Below are 15846 nucleotides of genomic sequence, written 5' to 3'. Positions count from 1 at the left end.
AAATGCAAAAATCATTGTACATTGCTTTGGAGAATCTTCTGTTAAATAAATGAATGTCAGTGTAAAATGTAATGAGAAAACAGTGTAGAGAATAGTTGAAGTGGGACTGCAGCAAAAGGACTGATAATGTGTTGCCCTTTCTGAATCCTCCTGCTACAGTGGACAGCACAGGACACACTGACACCCCAGTCCAGCTGTATGAGGGCCTGAAGTTCCAAGCCAGCAGGAACACAGACAGGATCTACCTGTACACCAAGGTAGAAAGAAAAAAGCAGATTACTTCCTCACCTGTCCATTTCCTGCTGCCCCCCACCCCCTGGAACACCAATCACATACTACATATAAAGTTTCCATTCCAAGCGATTGCTTGTATCACTGCAGTTGTGCATTAGTGCGGTGAGTGTTAAAGCTTAGAAAAGTGCTTATGGGGGAATTGTATGAAAAATTAGCAATAAGGAAGAAAGAATACTCAGAGGTGTACATAATCTTTTATGTGATATGAGGTGGCTCATGAGGCTCAGAGGAGCAGTCATTCAGATGCTTAGCCACGCTTCCCTAAATCCCGTCATTTTTGTGTGTGGCTCCTCACGGGGCAACACCTTTCCCCACAGGGTTTGTTCAAATTTATAATGAGATTATTGGGACCTAATACTGCTGACTTTTATATAAAAAAAAAAAAAAAAAGCTGCCAGTAAAACTGTCATGTTGTTGTTAACTTCCCAGAGATGCCTTGCTGCTAGTTATTGATCCTAAATAATTGATATTCAAATGCTTCCTGGTCGTAAACTGAGCACCTCATGGATTAACGGTGGGACATACTGTATGTATTGACTGTATTTGACTTGTCTGATGGCAAACATTCTTGGAGATGGATGTTCTGTTTAGAAGGCTTTTTCTTATACTGTGTTCTTCCCCGTCGCTATAGGATGGCACTCCACTGAACTGCAATTTCATCCCCATGGACATCAAGCTGGAGAACTGGGAGGACCTTCCTGAGGACTTCAACCACAGGGAGAACAAGAGACACGTGAGTGTGTGGGTCTGAGCATGAAGTGGTGCGGCAGGCAGACACTTTGATGTGGGGTGACTATACCAGCCCTGGGGGCCACAGTCCTTCCAGTAAAGACCACAGCCAAGTTATCAAGGTAACAGCTTCCTGTTTCCCAGAATAGTCTGGGTTGTTGCTCTGACCATCGGTACCACAGCAGCCGCTTCGCTGACATTAGATGCACAGCTAGAGACAAATAGCATCAGGCATCCCACTGCAGTCTGTGAGTATATGACGCTGAACCCTAACTGTCAGGTGTTGAACTTTGTGCGGGAGTGGAGCTCCCTGACTGCCATGAAGCAGAGGGTGGTCCGACGCAGCGGATGCCTCTTCCACAGACCCACACTGGCACTGGAGGAGCTGTTCAGCAGCCAGCGCAGACAGAGCATCACAAAGAGGCAAGCAGCAGTCCGTCCTCCAAACACAGCGCACAACAGGCACACTGGGGACATTACACTTAGCATGGGGTGAACATTAATGTTTGAGGAGAATTAACATAATTTTAAATCTTGTGGGTGTGTAAAATATTCAGTCAAGGAGTCCAGGCCAGAATAGGTTTTGAAGGATGTATGTATGTTACCGAGCCAGTTTTTAGATTGTTTATGCTTCTTCATCTATTTATTGTCAGATATGTCAGGAGACCATTTAGATCATTAGGTCCTTAGCAAAACGTGTTCATCAAAAAGTGAAGAGGAGATTGTCGGGAGATAGTAATGGGCTGGAAAGCATCTCTATTCTCACGTCACACAGCTGCAGAGCATGTTTTAGCACAGTATCTCATCTCTCTATCAGAAGCCGACATTAATTAAAAGGTGAGAAAGTGGCAGAGGGATGTGTCTTGTTGGAGCTCCCAGGGGGGATTGCTCCTAGCTCCATGCTGGCCTCTTGCGGAGGTATTGCTGCAGTCAGTTTGCACATTGCCACCCAGCAGGAAACACCTTTCATGCTCTTCTTTTCAACCCGTTGTTCTACGTCAAACTCTTTGAAGAATGAGCCTCCCTTACGTGGCGATACACAAAAATGGTGTAAACCATCACAGTGCCGCCTCTTTGATCATCTCTGGGGGTTTTTGTGTCTTGCCGTCGCTCAGGTATCTCACGAGGGAGGACGTGGCCCAGGCATCCCTGAGCAAGGCACAGAGTAAAAGGGGCACCGTGCGAGTTGTCACCAAGGAGACCTTTTTTGGCAAGAGCAGGACCACCCAGCGGGCTGACACTGCTCCAGACAAGTACATCATATCTCGCTGCAGAGGGTGGAGGCAGCTGTGGCAGTGCTGGTGGTGGCTTGGGGGGCTTTGAACCACATGCAGTCGAAATGTGTTGTGCTAGTGCTCTCTGCATGGCGGTCTTGTTTGATCCTTAACTGAGGTTTCTGTGCACAGATCCTACTGCTTGCATCACCATCTTTGATTACATGTACAAGTGTGTGATAGATGTAAGCTCCATGCTCATGCCAAGCCCAGCCATACGTTACTGTCTTCCAAAAAGAGCCACTGCAGACAACTCCATCCAGCCACCAAGACCATGGCTTTCTCGCTCCTCCTCGTGAAGCTAGATGTTTTCATACACGTTTTGAGATTAACACCCTGCTCTGCTAAGGTAGTTAGTGTCAGCCCTGGATATAAAGAATTGCACTGACTGCCAGTTTGGTGAAGGTGGAGATTCTTTAAGAACAGTACCTTTCGTGTTGCTTAGTGGCCACAACAGATTTATTAGAAAATACACATAAATACAGTTTTCCGTAAATCTAGTCACGTCTGGTACACGTCTGCATGGGGCTCAAAAGAAACGTATACCCTCATAGTGTATGGTTCTCTGGTCCTTCAGGGTCTAAGAAGAGCCCTTAGAACCTGCACTCATTTATCTGAGGGATGTGGGGGAGGTGTTTCAGGTGGTGTATATTGCCATGGGAACTGCAGAAAGCTTCCTGGCCAAGACAGTCCAGTTAATCACAGAAGCTTTCAGCATCAAAGCAGGTCCAGTAGCAGTGCGGTTTTCAGTTCAGCCTTGTACAGTGTAGCCTGTTTCACAGGAAAGAGCCAAAGGACTCGTGTAGAAACGATCAGCAAATTGATGTTTTGTGCTTCCTGGCTTATAAAGTGCCTTGTTCCTGCTTTGTCTAAAGTGCATTTGTTTCACAGGGTCCTTTCTTATTATCCACAGAAGTGATGGGTGTTTTTCAAGTACCCCTCCTGGAGACCCAGCAAATGTGCAGGAGGAGGCAGGATATTTGCAAGCTGTTGACAGCACAGGAACCCCCCTCTGTCTGTCCTGCCAGTTGCCATGCGGTTCTGGGGAGGCCTGGGACTCGCGCTTCTGTCAGCAGAGCTGCCAGGAGGAGTTCCAGGTGCGCTCCAGCCAGGCCTACATGCGGGCACGAGTGCTGGAGGTGGAGCATGGCGTGTGCCAGCGTTGTGGCCTCCAGGCCCACCAGCTGTTTCAGCGCATTCGGGATGCTCCTCACGCATGCAGGAAGGAGATCCTCGAAGGCACCTGGTTGGCTCAGCTGCCCCTCAAACAGGTACATTTTTGTTTTTGGCCCCAGAATTGTGGGGCAAACACCAAGCCTGGTTTGCAAAACATCAGCCGAAAGAGATAGAAAAGCAGCTTATGTGCAACACAAATGGAATAGAGCAGGTGGAGCAGTAGCTGCCTTGAGACTGAGACTTAAAGGTTGCAAATCCTACCTCCTACTTTTGTGTCTGTGAACAAGGTACTTGACCTGACTTGATACAGTACAAATTACCCAACTGTAAATGGGTGTACCATTATAGGTAGCCTAACGGTGTAAGTTGCTTTTGAGGAAATCAAGAGCTAAACGAATAGCTGTGACTGTATGTGAAGAACACAGCCAGCTGGGAGGAAAAGGTCACAAAGGGTGTGTTTTACACCTTTCAGCTTCCGTACAACATGGTGCAGGAGGAGCTGTTGTTCCTGTTCGTCTGTGGCTTTGTGCCAGGGAAAGATAACTGGCCTGGAGGCGCCAACAGCAGTATTGGGGGTAGGGGTGCTCCCCATATCAGATCCCGCCATCGATTGGCCCCCTCACAGCGCTGTCTCACAAATCAATGTCTGGACTTAGTGTAAGCGCCTTCAAAGGAAAGTGGCTGGCGCTGGACAATAAACACACACAGCTCTGTGGGAGGTATCGACCTGGGGCCAGGGGCTGGTTTCCTCCTGTATCCCTGTGGACTCGTGCTAATTATTGGGGGGGGGGGTATGCGGGAGCGGGGATTGATTTCTGTCGCCGGGCTCTCCCCTGGGTCTCTCCGTGTGAAAAGACATGAAAGCCCCGGGTGGATTTGCCTCAAATTGAAATGCCAACGTTGCCGGTGTCAGGGATTGCTTGAGGTGCTGTGATGGCTGCACTCCACTGCCTCCCGCTGTAGAGATGCCACAGCCTCTGAAAGTGTCTCATACAGACTCCATCACTATGAGACACTTTCTCAGTGGCTCAGCCATGCCACCGCTCTGCAGACACCCTGGCAAACAAGGCTTTGCAGGACAAAGTGGCTAACAGTGCATCATAGAATGTTCACTTCGGTACATCCAGCTCATCTTTTGCAATAAACCTCACATGTTGCAGTGGTAGTGGGGCAAGACCTGGAGCGCATGGGGTAAAAGCCAGTGTTTTCTGCCATAGCTGAACGACATGATCAGGAGCCCCTTGGAGGGGCAGTTCTGGCAAGTAGATCATATCCAACCTGTGTACCGAGGAGGTGGACAATGCTCTCTGGACAACCTGCAGACCCTGTGCACTGTATGCCACAGAGAGGTGAGTGAGTACCATATGCTACAAGCTGCCTTCAGACTCCTCAGTTTCAGCCCAGTTTCTCTAGTTGATGTGAAGCTACTCTGAGTGTGGGCAGCAGGTGGTGTAGTGGTTGCAGCTGCTGCCTCTGGACTTGGAGGTAGAAGGCTCAAATTCTAGATCCTGCTGAAGTACCCTTGAGCAAGGTACCCACCCTAACTGCTCCAGTAAAAATGGCCCAGCTGTATTAATGGGTAATCAGTTTTAGTTTAACACTGTCGCTTTGGAGTAAAGCATCAACTGTATAAGTCAATGTGAATTTTTCTCTAGACTGTTTCAATGCAGGAAATTTACGAAGGCTGCCGTTTTTGTCTGTGTATTTACAGAGGACAGCCCAGCAAGCCAAAGACCGCAGCCAGATGAAGAAGGAAACATCTGCCTCCATGGTGGCCTCTGACATTACCAGATTCTTCATCAGAAAGTGATGCCTTTCTTGACACTTTGCAACAAGGTGTGGGGCCGATGCGAGGTCACTATTAAGGACCTCCTTCCCCTTTGACATGCCATTGTTCTGAGGCAGGAGGACGACACAGATTGCAATGTAAGGTACCAGTATGTGACCCTCTGGCAGTGCTCCGAGTGATTCGTCATGGAGCGTTCCAGGTGTTGTGCTGGTGTTGCTCAGGTTGGATCACAGGAAACATGCCAATTTGGGGAGCCCTCAGAAGGCCTGACCTGAGCCAAAGCTTGGAAAATGCTGAGCAACGGGCCTGCAGTCCACCATTATGGGCTATTTTTTTTTTATTTTCTTTAAAATTTATTTCTCCCCTGAGCTTTTCCCTCACAGCCAGGTCTGATTTATGACAAGCTCAGCCAAATTGTACCGCTTCTATTTTAAGTTATGCAAACTTGGTGGAAAACAAGTTGATTTACATTTCAACAAACACATGCGCTGGGTTTGTTGCATACATCTCAGCTTACCTGGGTAATACCATTTGCTCATTTGGCTTCTTTAAGTACTTCAGTAAAAATATAGATGAACACGTCATTTTAATTGCTAACGGAGATGATCGACATGAACAATTAACAAAATAATAAAAGTGCCTTAATTATCTTTGGTGTTGAGCTTTCTTCTTTGACGGCCCTCACTGTTTGTGTTCTCTTTGATGGGCTGCAACTCGACAGTGTGAATAGACTGACGCCTGAGCTCAGGGAAAAACATCTTTGTGGAAACATTAAAGGTTCACGTGTTTATACCTTTGACAGCAACATGTTTCCAATCTCTTGCCATTACAGGGAAAAGAGGGGGGTGGGATGGTGTGTGGCTGCCTGTCACACCCCTCCCCCATAGCTATCACTCCCATTTATTCCTGCACGTTTGCCTCTCACACAAGTAGACTTAAGGTGGGGGCTGCAGGGTAGAAAGTGCTGGAAGTTACTATGGAAACAGACCTGAATGATAAGCAATGCTTTGGAATATTAAACCGTTTCACAGCTCACTTTCTGTTTATAGAAACGCTACAGGACAAGTTAGCAGCTCCCCATCAAAGTGCAAACGGCTCAGGCTGTGTGGATTTAATCGCGCTCATCCAACAGTATCGGCGCTTGTTTTCTTTTAGAGTCAGGAATAACAGCACTCGATTAATGAACTGCTTGGGAAAAAATTGTGCCTATTTCTGTCTCCCACCAGTCATGGTGTAATTGGAACAGATGCTAAGCATGGCAAAGGGGATGTGATCAAATCAACAGCGTGCTGGCAGCATTTGGGACTTGATTACTAATAACCATGTTTCCATCTTCCTTCAGAAACTGACAAAACAAGTTAGTCCCTGCTTTGTTATGCACACCTGTAAAAAGATCTGTGCCTGTTGTGTGTTCCATTACTGCAGCCAAGTTGCCCGTTTGTCTCTGGTGTTCAGCATCTCGATGTAACAGTGAAATAAAAAGTAAACCCAGTTATAGTGAATAAAGATGATGCAGTTAATTTTGTAGCATTTTATGCGAGTCCATTTTAAAAACAGCTGCACTTTTTAAAAAATAATTTCACTGCACAAAACTACATGTTGGAAGATAGATGCACAACTCCTACAGTAAACATGGAACAGAGCAGAAAAATGCAACAGTCATTAACTTAAAAGTTGAGAAACAGCAATGTGGCGGTGACCTTCTGCCCACTTAATGGCCAGATGCTGATTTGAACGAGAGCCAAATCGATGCTGACATTTTGCGTTCATTGATTTGCGCCACATTCACATCCTCCACGCACGCTTTATCTGAACCTCGAAACGTGTTGCCAAATGTTGGCGTTTTCTGTGGCTTTGGCTCATTACTGGTACCAGTGAGAACAGTTTCTGCACCTAGCAATAGCCTGTTTTTAGAGAATTAAATAGTCTTTGTTCTGGTCACTTCTTGCTGAGGTCTTGCTCTGTCAAAGCAGCTGTTGAGTCACAGCCAGAGTGGTACGACTCCTTTGCTCTCAGAATTTGCATAGTCTTTGAGTGTCTTTTAATGCTCCCCTTCTGTTTAGGGTCTGAATCCATTAGGAAGTTGTCTGTCCCATTGTACTTAGGAATAATCTATTTTTCTACAAAAAGTTTAGCTGATGGCAGTTTGTTTCTACTTTCATTTCATTTCCTGCTAGGCTCTGTCAAGTGTCCATCCTCACCCTTCTCCGTCTTTTCTACATTGTGGCCCCAGCTTTTTGACCCGCCCCCAACTCTGTCTCTTACTTTTCACTGCTCGCACCAGCTCACCCTGTGTGCATTCTCAACTGTCTCTTCCTCCCATCTCATTACCTTATAGCCCACATGCCTACAGGACAGTGTAGTGTGGTGTGGTGTGGTTTAGTGACAGTGGCAAATTAGTGCAGGTTTGGCAGGGCTCCGCAGGCAATCCAGGCATCAACCATCAGACAGCGTGTTCATTAGGTTACTTCTCAGCGGAAAAAACATGGAAACCCAGATCACATGGGAGCTGTGTTTCAACATCACAGCCATGTGTGAATGACAGGATACTGCAGCAACATAGAAAGTGTGAATTTGACAGCAACAGCAGCATGGGGACAGAAGCCAGAGAGGTTTCTCTATTGCTCCACACCCTGTCAGCAGCCCATTCCATAGGTGTTCTGAGAACATGGGACCATTCATCTAACAGCACATCTCGGGTCACAGCTCGCAGATAAAAATGTAAAACTTTAATATCCATTTAACAGTGAGTAACTAGGGGTTGTTCACCAGGAGACCGATACAGTCAGATAACAAGAGACCTTTGCTGGTTCCACATTTTGTCAGACTCCGATATATTTTAAGTTTGCACTGACTTTGCACAAAGTAGCTAAATACAGAGCTCACTACATTAGTGTTCATAGAAACTGCCCTGACACAAACCATAGCACATGTTTGTGTGGTGGTATTTAAGGCTGTGACTTTACAATATTTGACATAATTGCACTTTCAATAAGCACTGTCTAGAATAACATTAAATGTAATTGACATGATTTCTGCATGCATGCAAGGTGAAAAAATGGAAGTGAACTGTACACTACCAATTCACATGTGAGCGCCAAAAACACACACCCGTAATCTTGAGTGGAATGGAGCAACAACATATCTCCTTTACACCCACAAGTGGCTCCACAGCTACATCTTCACTTAGAGCACAGGGGACTGAACCCCCCCTACCTTTGGATAGGGGGGTGTGGCACAGTTTTAGCTACACATAGTTAAATGTACGTGTTTACATATGGATAGAAGTTGTTTTTACAACTATGGCTCTTGACTAAATAGTCTGCATTATGTAATAGGGCAACTGTGCACAATACAAAATACTAGTGAGGACCAAGCATGAGAACAAACTGATTCTACCTATTGATTTGATACTGCAAACAATATTTCGAACAGATATGACTAATTTAGTAAACTGCTTTGCCTGAATGAGTTTTAGCCCTCATTCCTTTGTCAGTGATGCTCAGCCAGCGGCTGAGGGGTCCGGTCACAGATGCGCCCACCACAGGACTTTCCAAACACAGAACATCTTGGCTGAAAGGGTGTGACTGCTATTCTGGGATTTGAAAGGCCTCTGCCCCATTTCCTTAAGTGGTCCCCATCCTCCTCCCCCATCCCAGTTTCTGATTCTCTACTTAGCCCTCAGAAAAATGACATGTCTGATGAGAAGGCTCCGGCCAGGCGAAAGTCATCCTTCATGAGCACACAGAAGATGCGCTGGGGGAGGGCCTTGGAGTAGGGCGCTGGGCGTGGCACACATGTCCGTAGCAGGATTTCCCTCCCTGCTGGCGCTGGGAAGTCTGGAACCCCACTGCCAATGGTCTTCAGCCCATTTTCTGCCCGACCCCCACGGCCAGGCTCGTCCTCGCCAGGTGCTAGGAGAGCTGCCTAAGAGGGAGAGAGTTCATTGTAGAGACGTCAGTTGAGACGGCCTCCCCGGACTGAATGGGAAAAACATTAAGACAAGTTCCTCACACACACTACTCAAATTGCTGTGAAAATCTTTGAAATATCACTGAAACTGGAAAAGATGTGAAAGTATTTGGAACCCTGCTGTAAATTAACCAAATCTATTTTTACTAACGAGAAATAAATTACACATTAGCAAGTTCGTCATAAGTTAGTGACTGTCTTTGCAAATCACCATCTCCTCAACTGCCAACAATAAAATGGGATAAAAATTTGTTTTATGGGAATATTAAGGACTAACGTTATTTCTGACATGTTGTGTGAGCAGGTATACATCAGTAACTACTACTCCATAACAGCTACGCGTACATTACACAGAAACTGCAGGAACTACATTACTACCAGCATAAGGAACTCAACCAACCTCCATGTCGATCAAGAAGCCCTGATTTTTGAGCCCACAGTGTATGACAGCAAGCAAACGCACAACAGAGAGGCTGATTAGCAAGTACATGTAAGAACTGAACAGCATCCAGTACACATCCTCCTAACACCTCCCTACTACAATACAGCATACAGTGGCTCGGTGGGTCTAGTGTTACCTCATCAGTAGGATCAGCCAACTGAAGATGGACAGCAGACAAGCAGCGTTTGGGGGGGGGGGGTTATGAGGACAGAGAGATGCAAAAGACATCAGAGGTGACCTGCACAGTAGAACAAATATCTAAAAGGCCCTAAAACAGCCGGTGCATGAGAGAGAAACAGCAAGCACACATATGCCTGCAGCACAAGGCAACACCACAGCAAAGCACCAACAGCCCTCAGCTCACTGCAGGTCATTAATGCCAAGTCACCAATTTCAGAGCCATAGCTGCAGGTTTAAATATACTGTAAGTAAATGGGTTAATAACACTGCTTTTTTCCCCTCAGTGTTCAAGAGACTAGAACTACTGATTTTAACCCCTTTACATATGCCTGTGATAATTAGTGGCTTTCTTTCTAGAACTTGGCAACAAATAGGCTTGTTGAACATGCAGAAATGTGTCCAGCACAAAATGTGTGTGGAGCTGCACTTCTGAAGACTGAGGAGAGAAGGGAGAACTGAATACCATAATGGACCACCCTGCCAGCTGCAGCTGGATCTGCTCTCCTTTGGCGGTCACGTGCAACCTGGAGCGCAGTCCCTTTAACCATGAATGGGTCCACACACAGTGCTTCAAAGTGCTGTCCCTTAGGAATGCAACCTTGTTTGAATGGGTTAAAGGCAGCAGGTGAACCTGCATACTCTTTATCAGCCGTTACTATGACTGGAAGCATAAAGCACCACTACTAGGAGGCAAAAACCCGCAGCAAGTAACACTGGCCACATGTTGACCAACTCTGGCACTCCACAGCCAGCAGGGGGCGCTGTGAGCTTACCCTTTGAGCGTTGACAAACATCTGGTGAATGATGCTGCCTGCAGGGCCTCTGCTGGCACCCACCACCACAGCCTCAGGCTCCTCCAGTAGCAAGCTGACAAACCTAGGGGTGGGGTCAGGGTCACACAATGGGCTGATATGATATTCGCCTTCCCAAGCAATAATCCTGCTTCACTTTCAGTTCGCCCTGGGGTGTCCTCCCCGAGTGTTCAACAGCAACAGTTGGCCCTCACAACCCTGTTCATTCCTGACAGTTTTACCACTCACTACCTTACAGCTCAAAGTCATCTCTTTTTTAATTGATGCTTCCAGGTAGCTGCTTTAGGATGCACAGATTTTAAATCTTGTTCAGTAAACCTTGTTACTGTAGTTAGACAAATTACATAAATCTTTCTAACACATCAGAAATACTACCACTAATAATAATTATTATTACTGAATAATGGATTAGACCAGCCTGCTGCCTATTGGTGAAAAAAGCACCCCTGTGACCCTAGCCTGCTAAGAGATATGACCAACTGAAGAGTCTGGTTAAAACCATAATATCCATCCTGATATTAAGAGAGGGCCAGGGTAAAGCTCAGCAGTGAGACAGCTTATCGTCCTCATACCTCTCGAGCTCCACATCATCCTCCCCTCTGTCATCCGTCCCGATGCCAAACTTGGCCTTGAGAGAGCGTGCACGGGCAATCACCGTCTCCACCTCCACCATTTGGTTGATGACATCCTGCTGTGCAAACAGATGCACCCCCGGGGGGGTGGGGGTGGGCAGCATGAGGGTTCAATACTGGTTGCTTCTCATCCTCCCTTACTCTCACGATCAAATGTCATCCTGACCTCCAGCTTCTTGTAGTCGGGGCTTGGGTGGCGCAGGAGCTTGCTAGCGCTGCCCGTGAGCTGCTGGATGGCCTTGCGCACAGATGGGATGTCCTCTGCTGCCTCTGTGGACGAACAGACGAGGGGAATGTGAGTTAGATGCCGCCAGCCAAACTGTAGCACAGTGGCATGAAAAAGCCAGACAAAATCAGCTGTAGGATGCAGCAATGACAGGTCTCCAGTTCTTCACAGTTAAAATTATATATTTTTATAAATTATACTTTATATATATTTAAATGATAAACTGTGCATTATATTTTGCGTTGGAGGGTCATCGCTGCAGTTCTTTGCGATTCCAGTAAATTTATTTGTTGCTATGGCTATATATTGATGTGCATTCTTATCGTGTAGTTGTGCGGATAAATAAAAGCAAATCAGTTGTACGTTTGTGCAGTTGCTGGTAGTATATTTATTTAATTTATTTAACTCAATTTGTGGTTTGTTAGAGTGCATGCAAAGCTAAAGAAAACTGTATCCCGTATTGTAGAGTGGGCGTGACTCAATACAATTAATTGTGTCTGTTTTGGTTACCGTTGTCAGAGTAGTTTTGATTTGGACTCTCAGCTGACATAAATTAGCCTGACATGAAATAGCAGCAGGTGACACATACTGGCAGCCTCAAGGTGCAAAGACTCAGGGTGCAAAGACAAGGGAGTCCATCTACAGGAGTCCACCAAGGGAGGTCTCCGCTACTACATGAGTTCTGTCATCAACATCACGTTCCGCAAGGGATCATGCGCCAAACATCTAAAGTTGTCTATGGCAAGCGAATTGTGCACCATCGCTGTCATCAGAGACTCAAACACTTACCCTGCTACAGCAACCTGGTTTATCCTTGTCTATCAAGCCCTCCAACCTGTTTCAACCTCCCCATGGGTCTCTGGAACTGCCAGTCTGCTGTGAGGAAGGCTGACTTCATACCATCCTACGCCTCCGACCTCTTACTGGACCTCCTGGCTGAAACCTGGATTGCCCCGGATAAGACAACCATACCCGCAGCCCTCTTCACTAACTACTTATTCTCCCACAACCCTCATCCCTCTGGCAGAGGTGGAGGCACAGGACTGCTCAACTCTCCCTGGTGGGAATATTCCGTTGATTCTTCTGGGTGAGTTCAACCTGCATGTCAAGGACATATATGCAAGCAGCCCTCTGTTGCTCCTGTAGCCCTTCGACCTCTCCCTGTCGCAGTCCCCTGCTACTCACAAAGCAGGTAATTGCCTTGACCTTGACTTTTCCCATAACTGTAGCGGTACTGTCCTATCTGTTACTCCGCTGCATGTCTCTGATCACTTCTTCATCTCCTTCCAACAATGTCTCATCACTAAGCCTCTCCTCCTGCACCCATTGTGACCTTCCACTGTAACCTAAAATCTTTTGCCCTTCCGCCTTGCCTCTCCCACACTGGCCGCTCTCTCTTCTGCTGCACAATTCTCAGATCTATCAACAGATTGTGCTACTAATGTTTTCCTTTCTGCCCCATCTTCCTCTCTTCACCCTCTCTGTCCCCTAACTTCTAGACCAGCATGACCCGGTGTCAGCCCATGGCTGACTGATACATTACATGCTAACAACTCTGGCGAAAATCCAAGACCTGCACAGATCTGGATGTCTACAAAGAACTCTTAGCTACCTTTCACTCTGTTGTCTCCTAAGCTAAAACAACCTTCTTCCACAACAAAATACAGTCTGCAACTAAAAATAAAACCACATAGACTCTTCACCTTCACATCCATACTGTATCCTCACCCTTCTCTCACTGCTAATGACTGTTTTTCAGAGACAAATTCAATGCAATCATGGACAAGTTCTTAGCATCTCCTTCCCGTTTGCGCTGGACCTCCCTGCAAAGTCCATTTTCTGTATTCAAGCCTCTGTCAGAAACAAATCTCCAACCTCCCTGCTGTCACACAGAACCATGACCTGCTTGCTAGATCCGATTCCATCAGTACTCCTACAGACCATCCCCCTGCAGCTCTCCACCACTTTCATCTCCAAAATCATCAGCTCCTCGCTCTCCTCTGGCTGCTTCCCATCGGTCTTCAAAATTGTCCTCATTTCACTTCTGGTGAAGAAACCCTCTCTGGATCCCAACTCAATGCAAAACTACAGACCAGTCTCCCTTCTCTGTCAAAAACTCCTGTAGGGGCAGCTGGTGATCAACTATCTGAATTCCTCACCCAGAACCATCTCCTCAAAGGATATCAGTCTGGATTCAAAGTTGCTCACTCCACCAAGACGGCATTCCTGGCAGTGTCTGATGCTCTCCAGTCAGCTAGAGCGGCCTTCCTCTCCTCAGTCCTCATCCTCCTTGACCTGTCTGCAGCACTCGACATTCAACCACCGGACTCTACTGTCCTCTCTTGGTTAGCTTGGCATCAAAAGAACAGCACTAAAATGGTTTGAGTCCTACCTATCAGACAGATCCATCAAGTGGTCTGGCAGGGCTCCTGCTCTCCTCTGCCTCTCTCAACCGGTGTCCCGCAGGGCTCTATACTGGGCCCTCTACTCTTCTCAGTCTACATTTGTTCCCTTGACTACGGTGGAGATTATGCCTGTTAATGGATAAACCTTCATGCAACTACTCCTGTAATATAAAATAAATATTATATATATAACATTCTGCCTCTCTCAACTGGTGTCCCACAGGGCTCGGTACTGGGTCCTCTTCTCTTCTCAATCTACACCTCCTCCCTCGGCCTGGTCAAAGCCTCCAATTGATTCAGATACCACTGCTATGCTGATGATACCCAGCTCTTCCTCTCCTTTCCACCTGAAGCGTCAGACATCTCCACACGCATTGCTGCCTGCCTGTCAGACATCTCTGCATGTATGTCTGATCACCACCTCCAACTCAACCTCTTCAAAACAGAGGTTCTTCACCTCCTAGCTGGCCTGTTCTCCTGTCACGATCTATCAAACTGGACAATTCACTAATTTTGCCTACCTCCTCGGGTAAGAGTCTGGGAGTGACGATTGACTCGAGTCAGTCTTTCTCTCAGCACATCGAAGCCACAACCGGGTCCTGCACATACATCCTGCATAATATTCATAGAATTAGTCCCTACCTCGCAGCTGACTCTGCCCAACTACTTGTCCAGGCCATGGTGACATCCCACCTGGACTACTGCAACTCTGTCCTGTGTGGCTTTCCTGCCACTGCCATCAAACCTCTGCAGCTGATACAGAATGCTGCTGCACGAGTCGTGTTTGATTTGCCAAAGTGTCCCCATGTATCTCCTCTACTCATTTCTCTGCACTGGCTTCCTGTAGCTGCCTGGATCAAATTCAAGACCATGGTTATTGTCTACAAATGCATCAATAGAATCCCAGCTATTTACAAGACTTGATCAACCGCTACACCCCAGCCAGACCCCTTCGCTCGTCTACTTCTGCTCACTTGGTGGTCCCGTGCACGAAAAGTAAAGCACGGAGGTTCTTGGTTCTGGCTCCATTGTGGTGTAATGACCTTCCCCTCTCACTCAGAACTGCAGAAACTCTGTCTACATTCAAGAAGGGTCTGAAAACTCACCTTTTCCAGACCCACTTTGCCTAAGATCTCTCCAGCTCCTGTATGCTGTAAATGAGCATGCACCATAACTTCATGATCGTCCCCAGATAAGCCTTTATACAGCTGCTACTCCAGCATTGTATGTGAATGTTTGTTTGTCTACCTTACTAAAAAAAAAAAAAAACAAAAAAATTTGTAGGAAGGTTATCAAGATTCATTTATCCTGCCTTTTATGCACCTACTCGAGCGATGAACATCAGTGCATCAAGTGGAAAGTAAACTAGGTTTACTTAAGAATCACGTCTGCAGCTATGTCTCTTTCTTTTAATGTAATGCACAAATTGTATTTTTGCTGAGATGTACATCGCTTTGGAGAAAAGCGTCTGCTAAATGAATAAATGTAAATGCATACACACAGAGGCAGTCCCCAGCTTACGAACGAGTTCCATTCTTAAATTTGTCCAAGTCGAATTTGTACACAAGTCAGAACAGTTGGGTATGGTTTATTTCTAAAGTCAGTTAGTCAAATGTTTGTCTCAGAATATGGTATCTATGGATAAAAAGAATTAAGGAAACACTTCCAGATACACTAAAACATCTTTAACAAACACACACTGTCTGAAACCGCTGGTCCCAAGCAGGGTCACGGCACACAGGAGCCTAACCTAGCAACACAGGGCGCAAGGCTGGAGGAGGAGGGGACGCACCCAGGACGGGACGCCAGTCTGTTGCAAGGTATCCCAAGCAGGACTCAAATCCCAGACCCACCGGAGATCGGGACCAGGTCAAGCCTGCTGCACCACTGTGCCCCCATCTTCAAAATGCGCATA

General features: G+C 46.6%; 2 protein-coding genes across 5 annotated transcripts in view; one reads left to right on the top strand and one right to left on the bottom strand.

The window, feature by feature from the left end:
- Window positions 1-6126, top strand: part of zranb3 (zinc finger, RAN-binding domain containing 3) — a 38096-nt gene extending 31970 nt beyond the window's left edge. For both annotated transcript variants that reach the window (XM_018764910.1, XM_018764911.1), the window contains 8 exons: window positions 160-257; window positions 926-1027; window positions 1304-1446; window positions 2139-2276; window positions 3211-3568; window positions 3946-4048; window positions 4691-4822; window positions 5185-6126. In XM_018764910.1, the coding sequence (XP_018620426.1) occupies window positions 160-257; window positions 926-1027; window positions 1304-1446; window positions 2139-2276; window positions 3211-3568; window positions 3946-4048; window positions 4691-4822; window positions 5185-5255 (1145 nt within the window). In that variant the 3' untranslated portion in view covers window positions 5256-6126. The remainder of the gene's footprint in view (window positions 1-159; window positions 258-925; window positions 1028-1303; window positions 1447-2138; window positions 2277-3210; window positions 3569-3945; window positions 4049-4690; window positions 4823-5184) is intronic.
- A 679-nt stretch (window positions 6127-6805) lies between these two features.
- rab3gap1 (RAB3 GTPase activating protein subunit 1) overlaps window positions 6806-15846 on the bottom strand; it is a 29471-nt gene continuing 20430 nt past the window's right edge. The window contains exons 21-25 of one of the 3 annotated variants that reach the window (XM_018764912.1): window positions 11467-11570; window positions 11241-11356; window positions 10630-10732; window positions 9813-9833; window positions 6806-9189 (exon numbers count right to left, since the gene is read on the bottom strand). In XM_018764912.1, coding sequence (XP_018620428.1) covers window positions 8944-9189; window positions 9813-9833; window positions 10630-10732; window positions 11241-11356; window positions 11467-11570 — 590 coding nt within the window. In that variant the 3' untranslated portion in view covers window positions 6806-8943. Of the gene's footprint in view, window positions 9190-9812; window positions 9834-9868; window positions 9915-10629; window positions 10733-11240; window positions 11357-11466; window positions 11571-15846 lie in introns of those variants that run through there. The other 2 variants (XM_018764913.1, XM_018764915.1) reach the window with 2 other exon arrangements.

This window comes from Scleropages formosus, chromosome 21 (genome assembly GCF_900964775.1).
Source record: "Scleropages formosus chromosome 21, fSclFor1.1, whole genome shotgun sequence".
NCBI classification, from domain to species: Eukaryota; Metazoa; Chordata; class Actinopteri; order Osteoglossiformes; family Osteoglossidae; genus Scleropages; species Scleropages formosus.
Note: the sequence above shows the minus strand (reverse complement) of the source record. Positions and strands in the feature narration are given on the sequence as shown.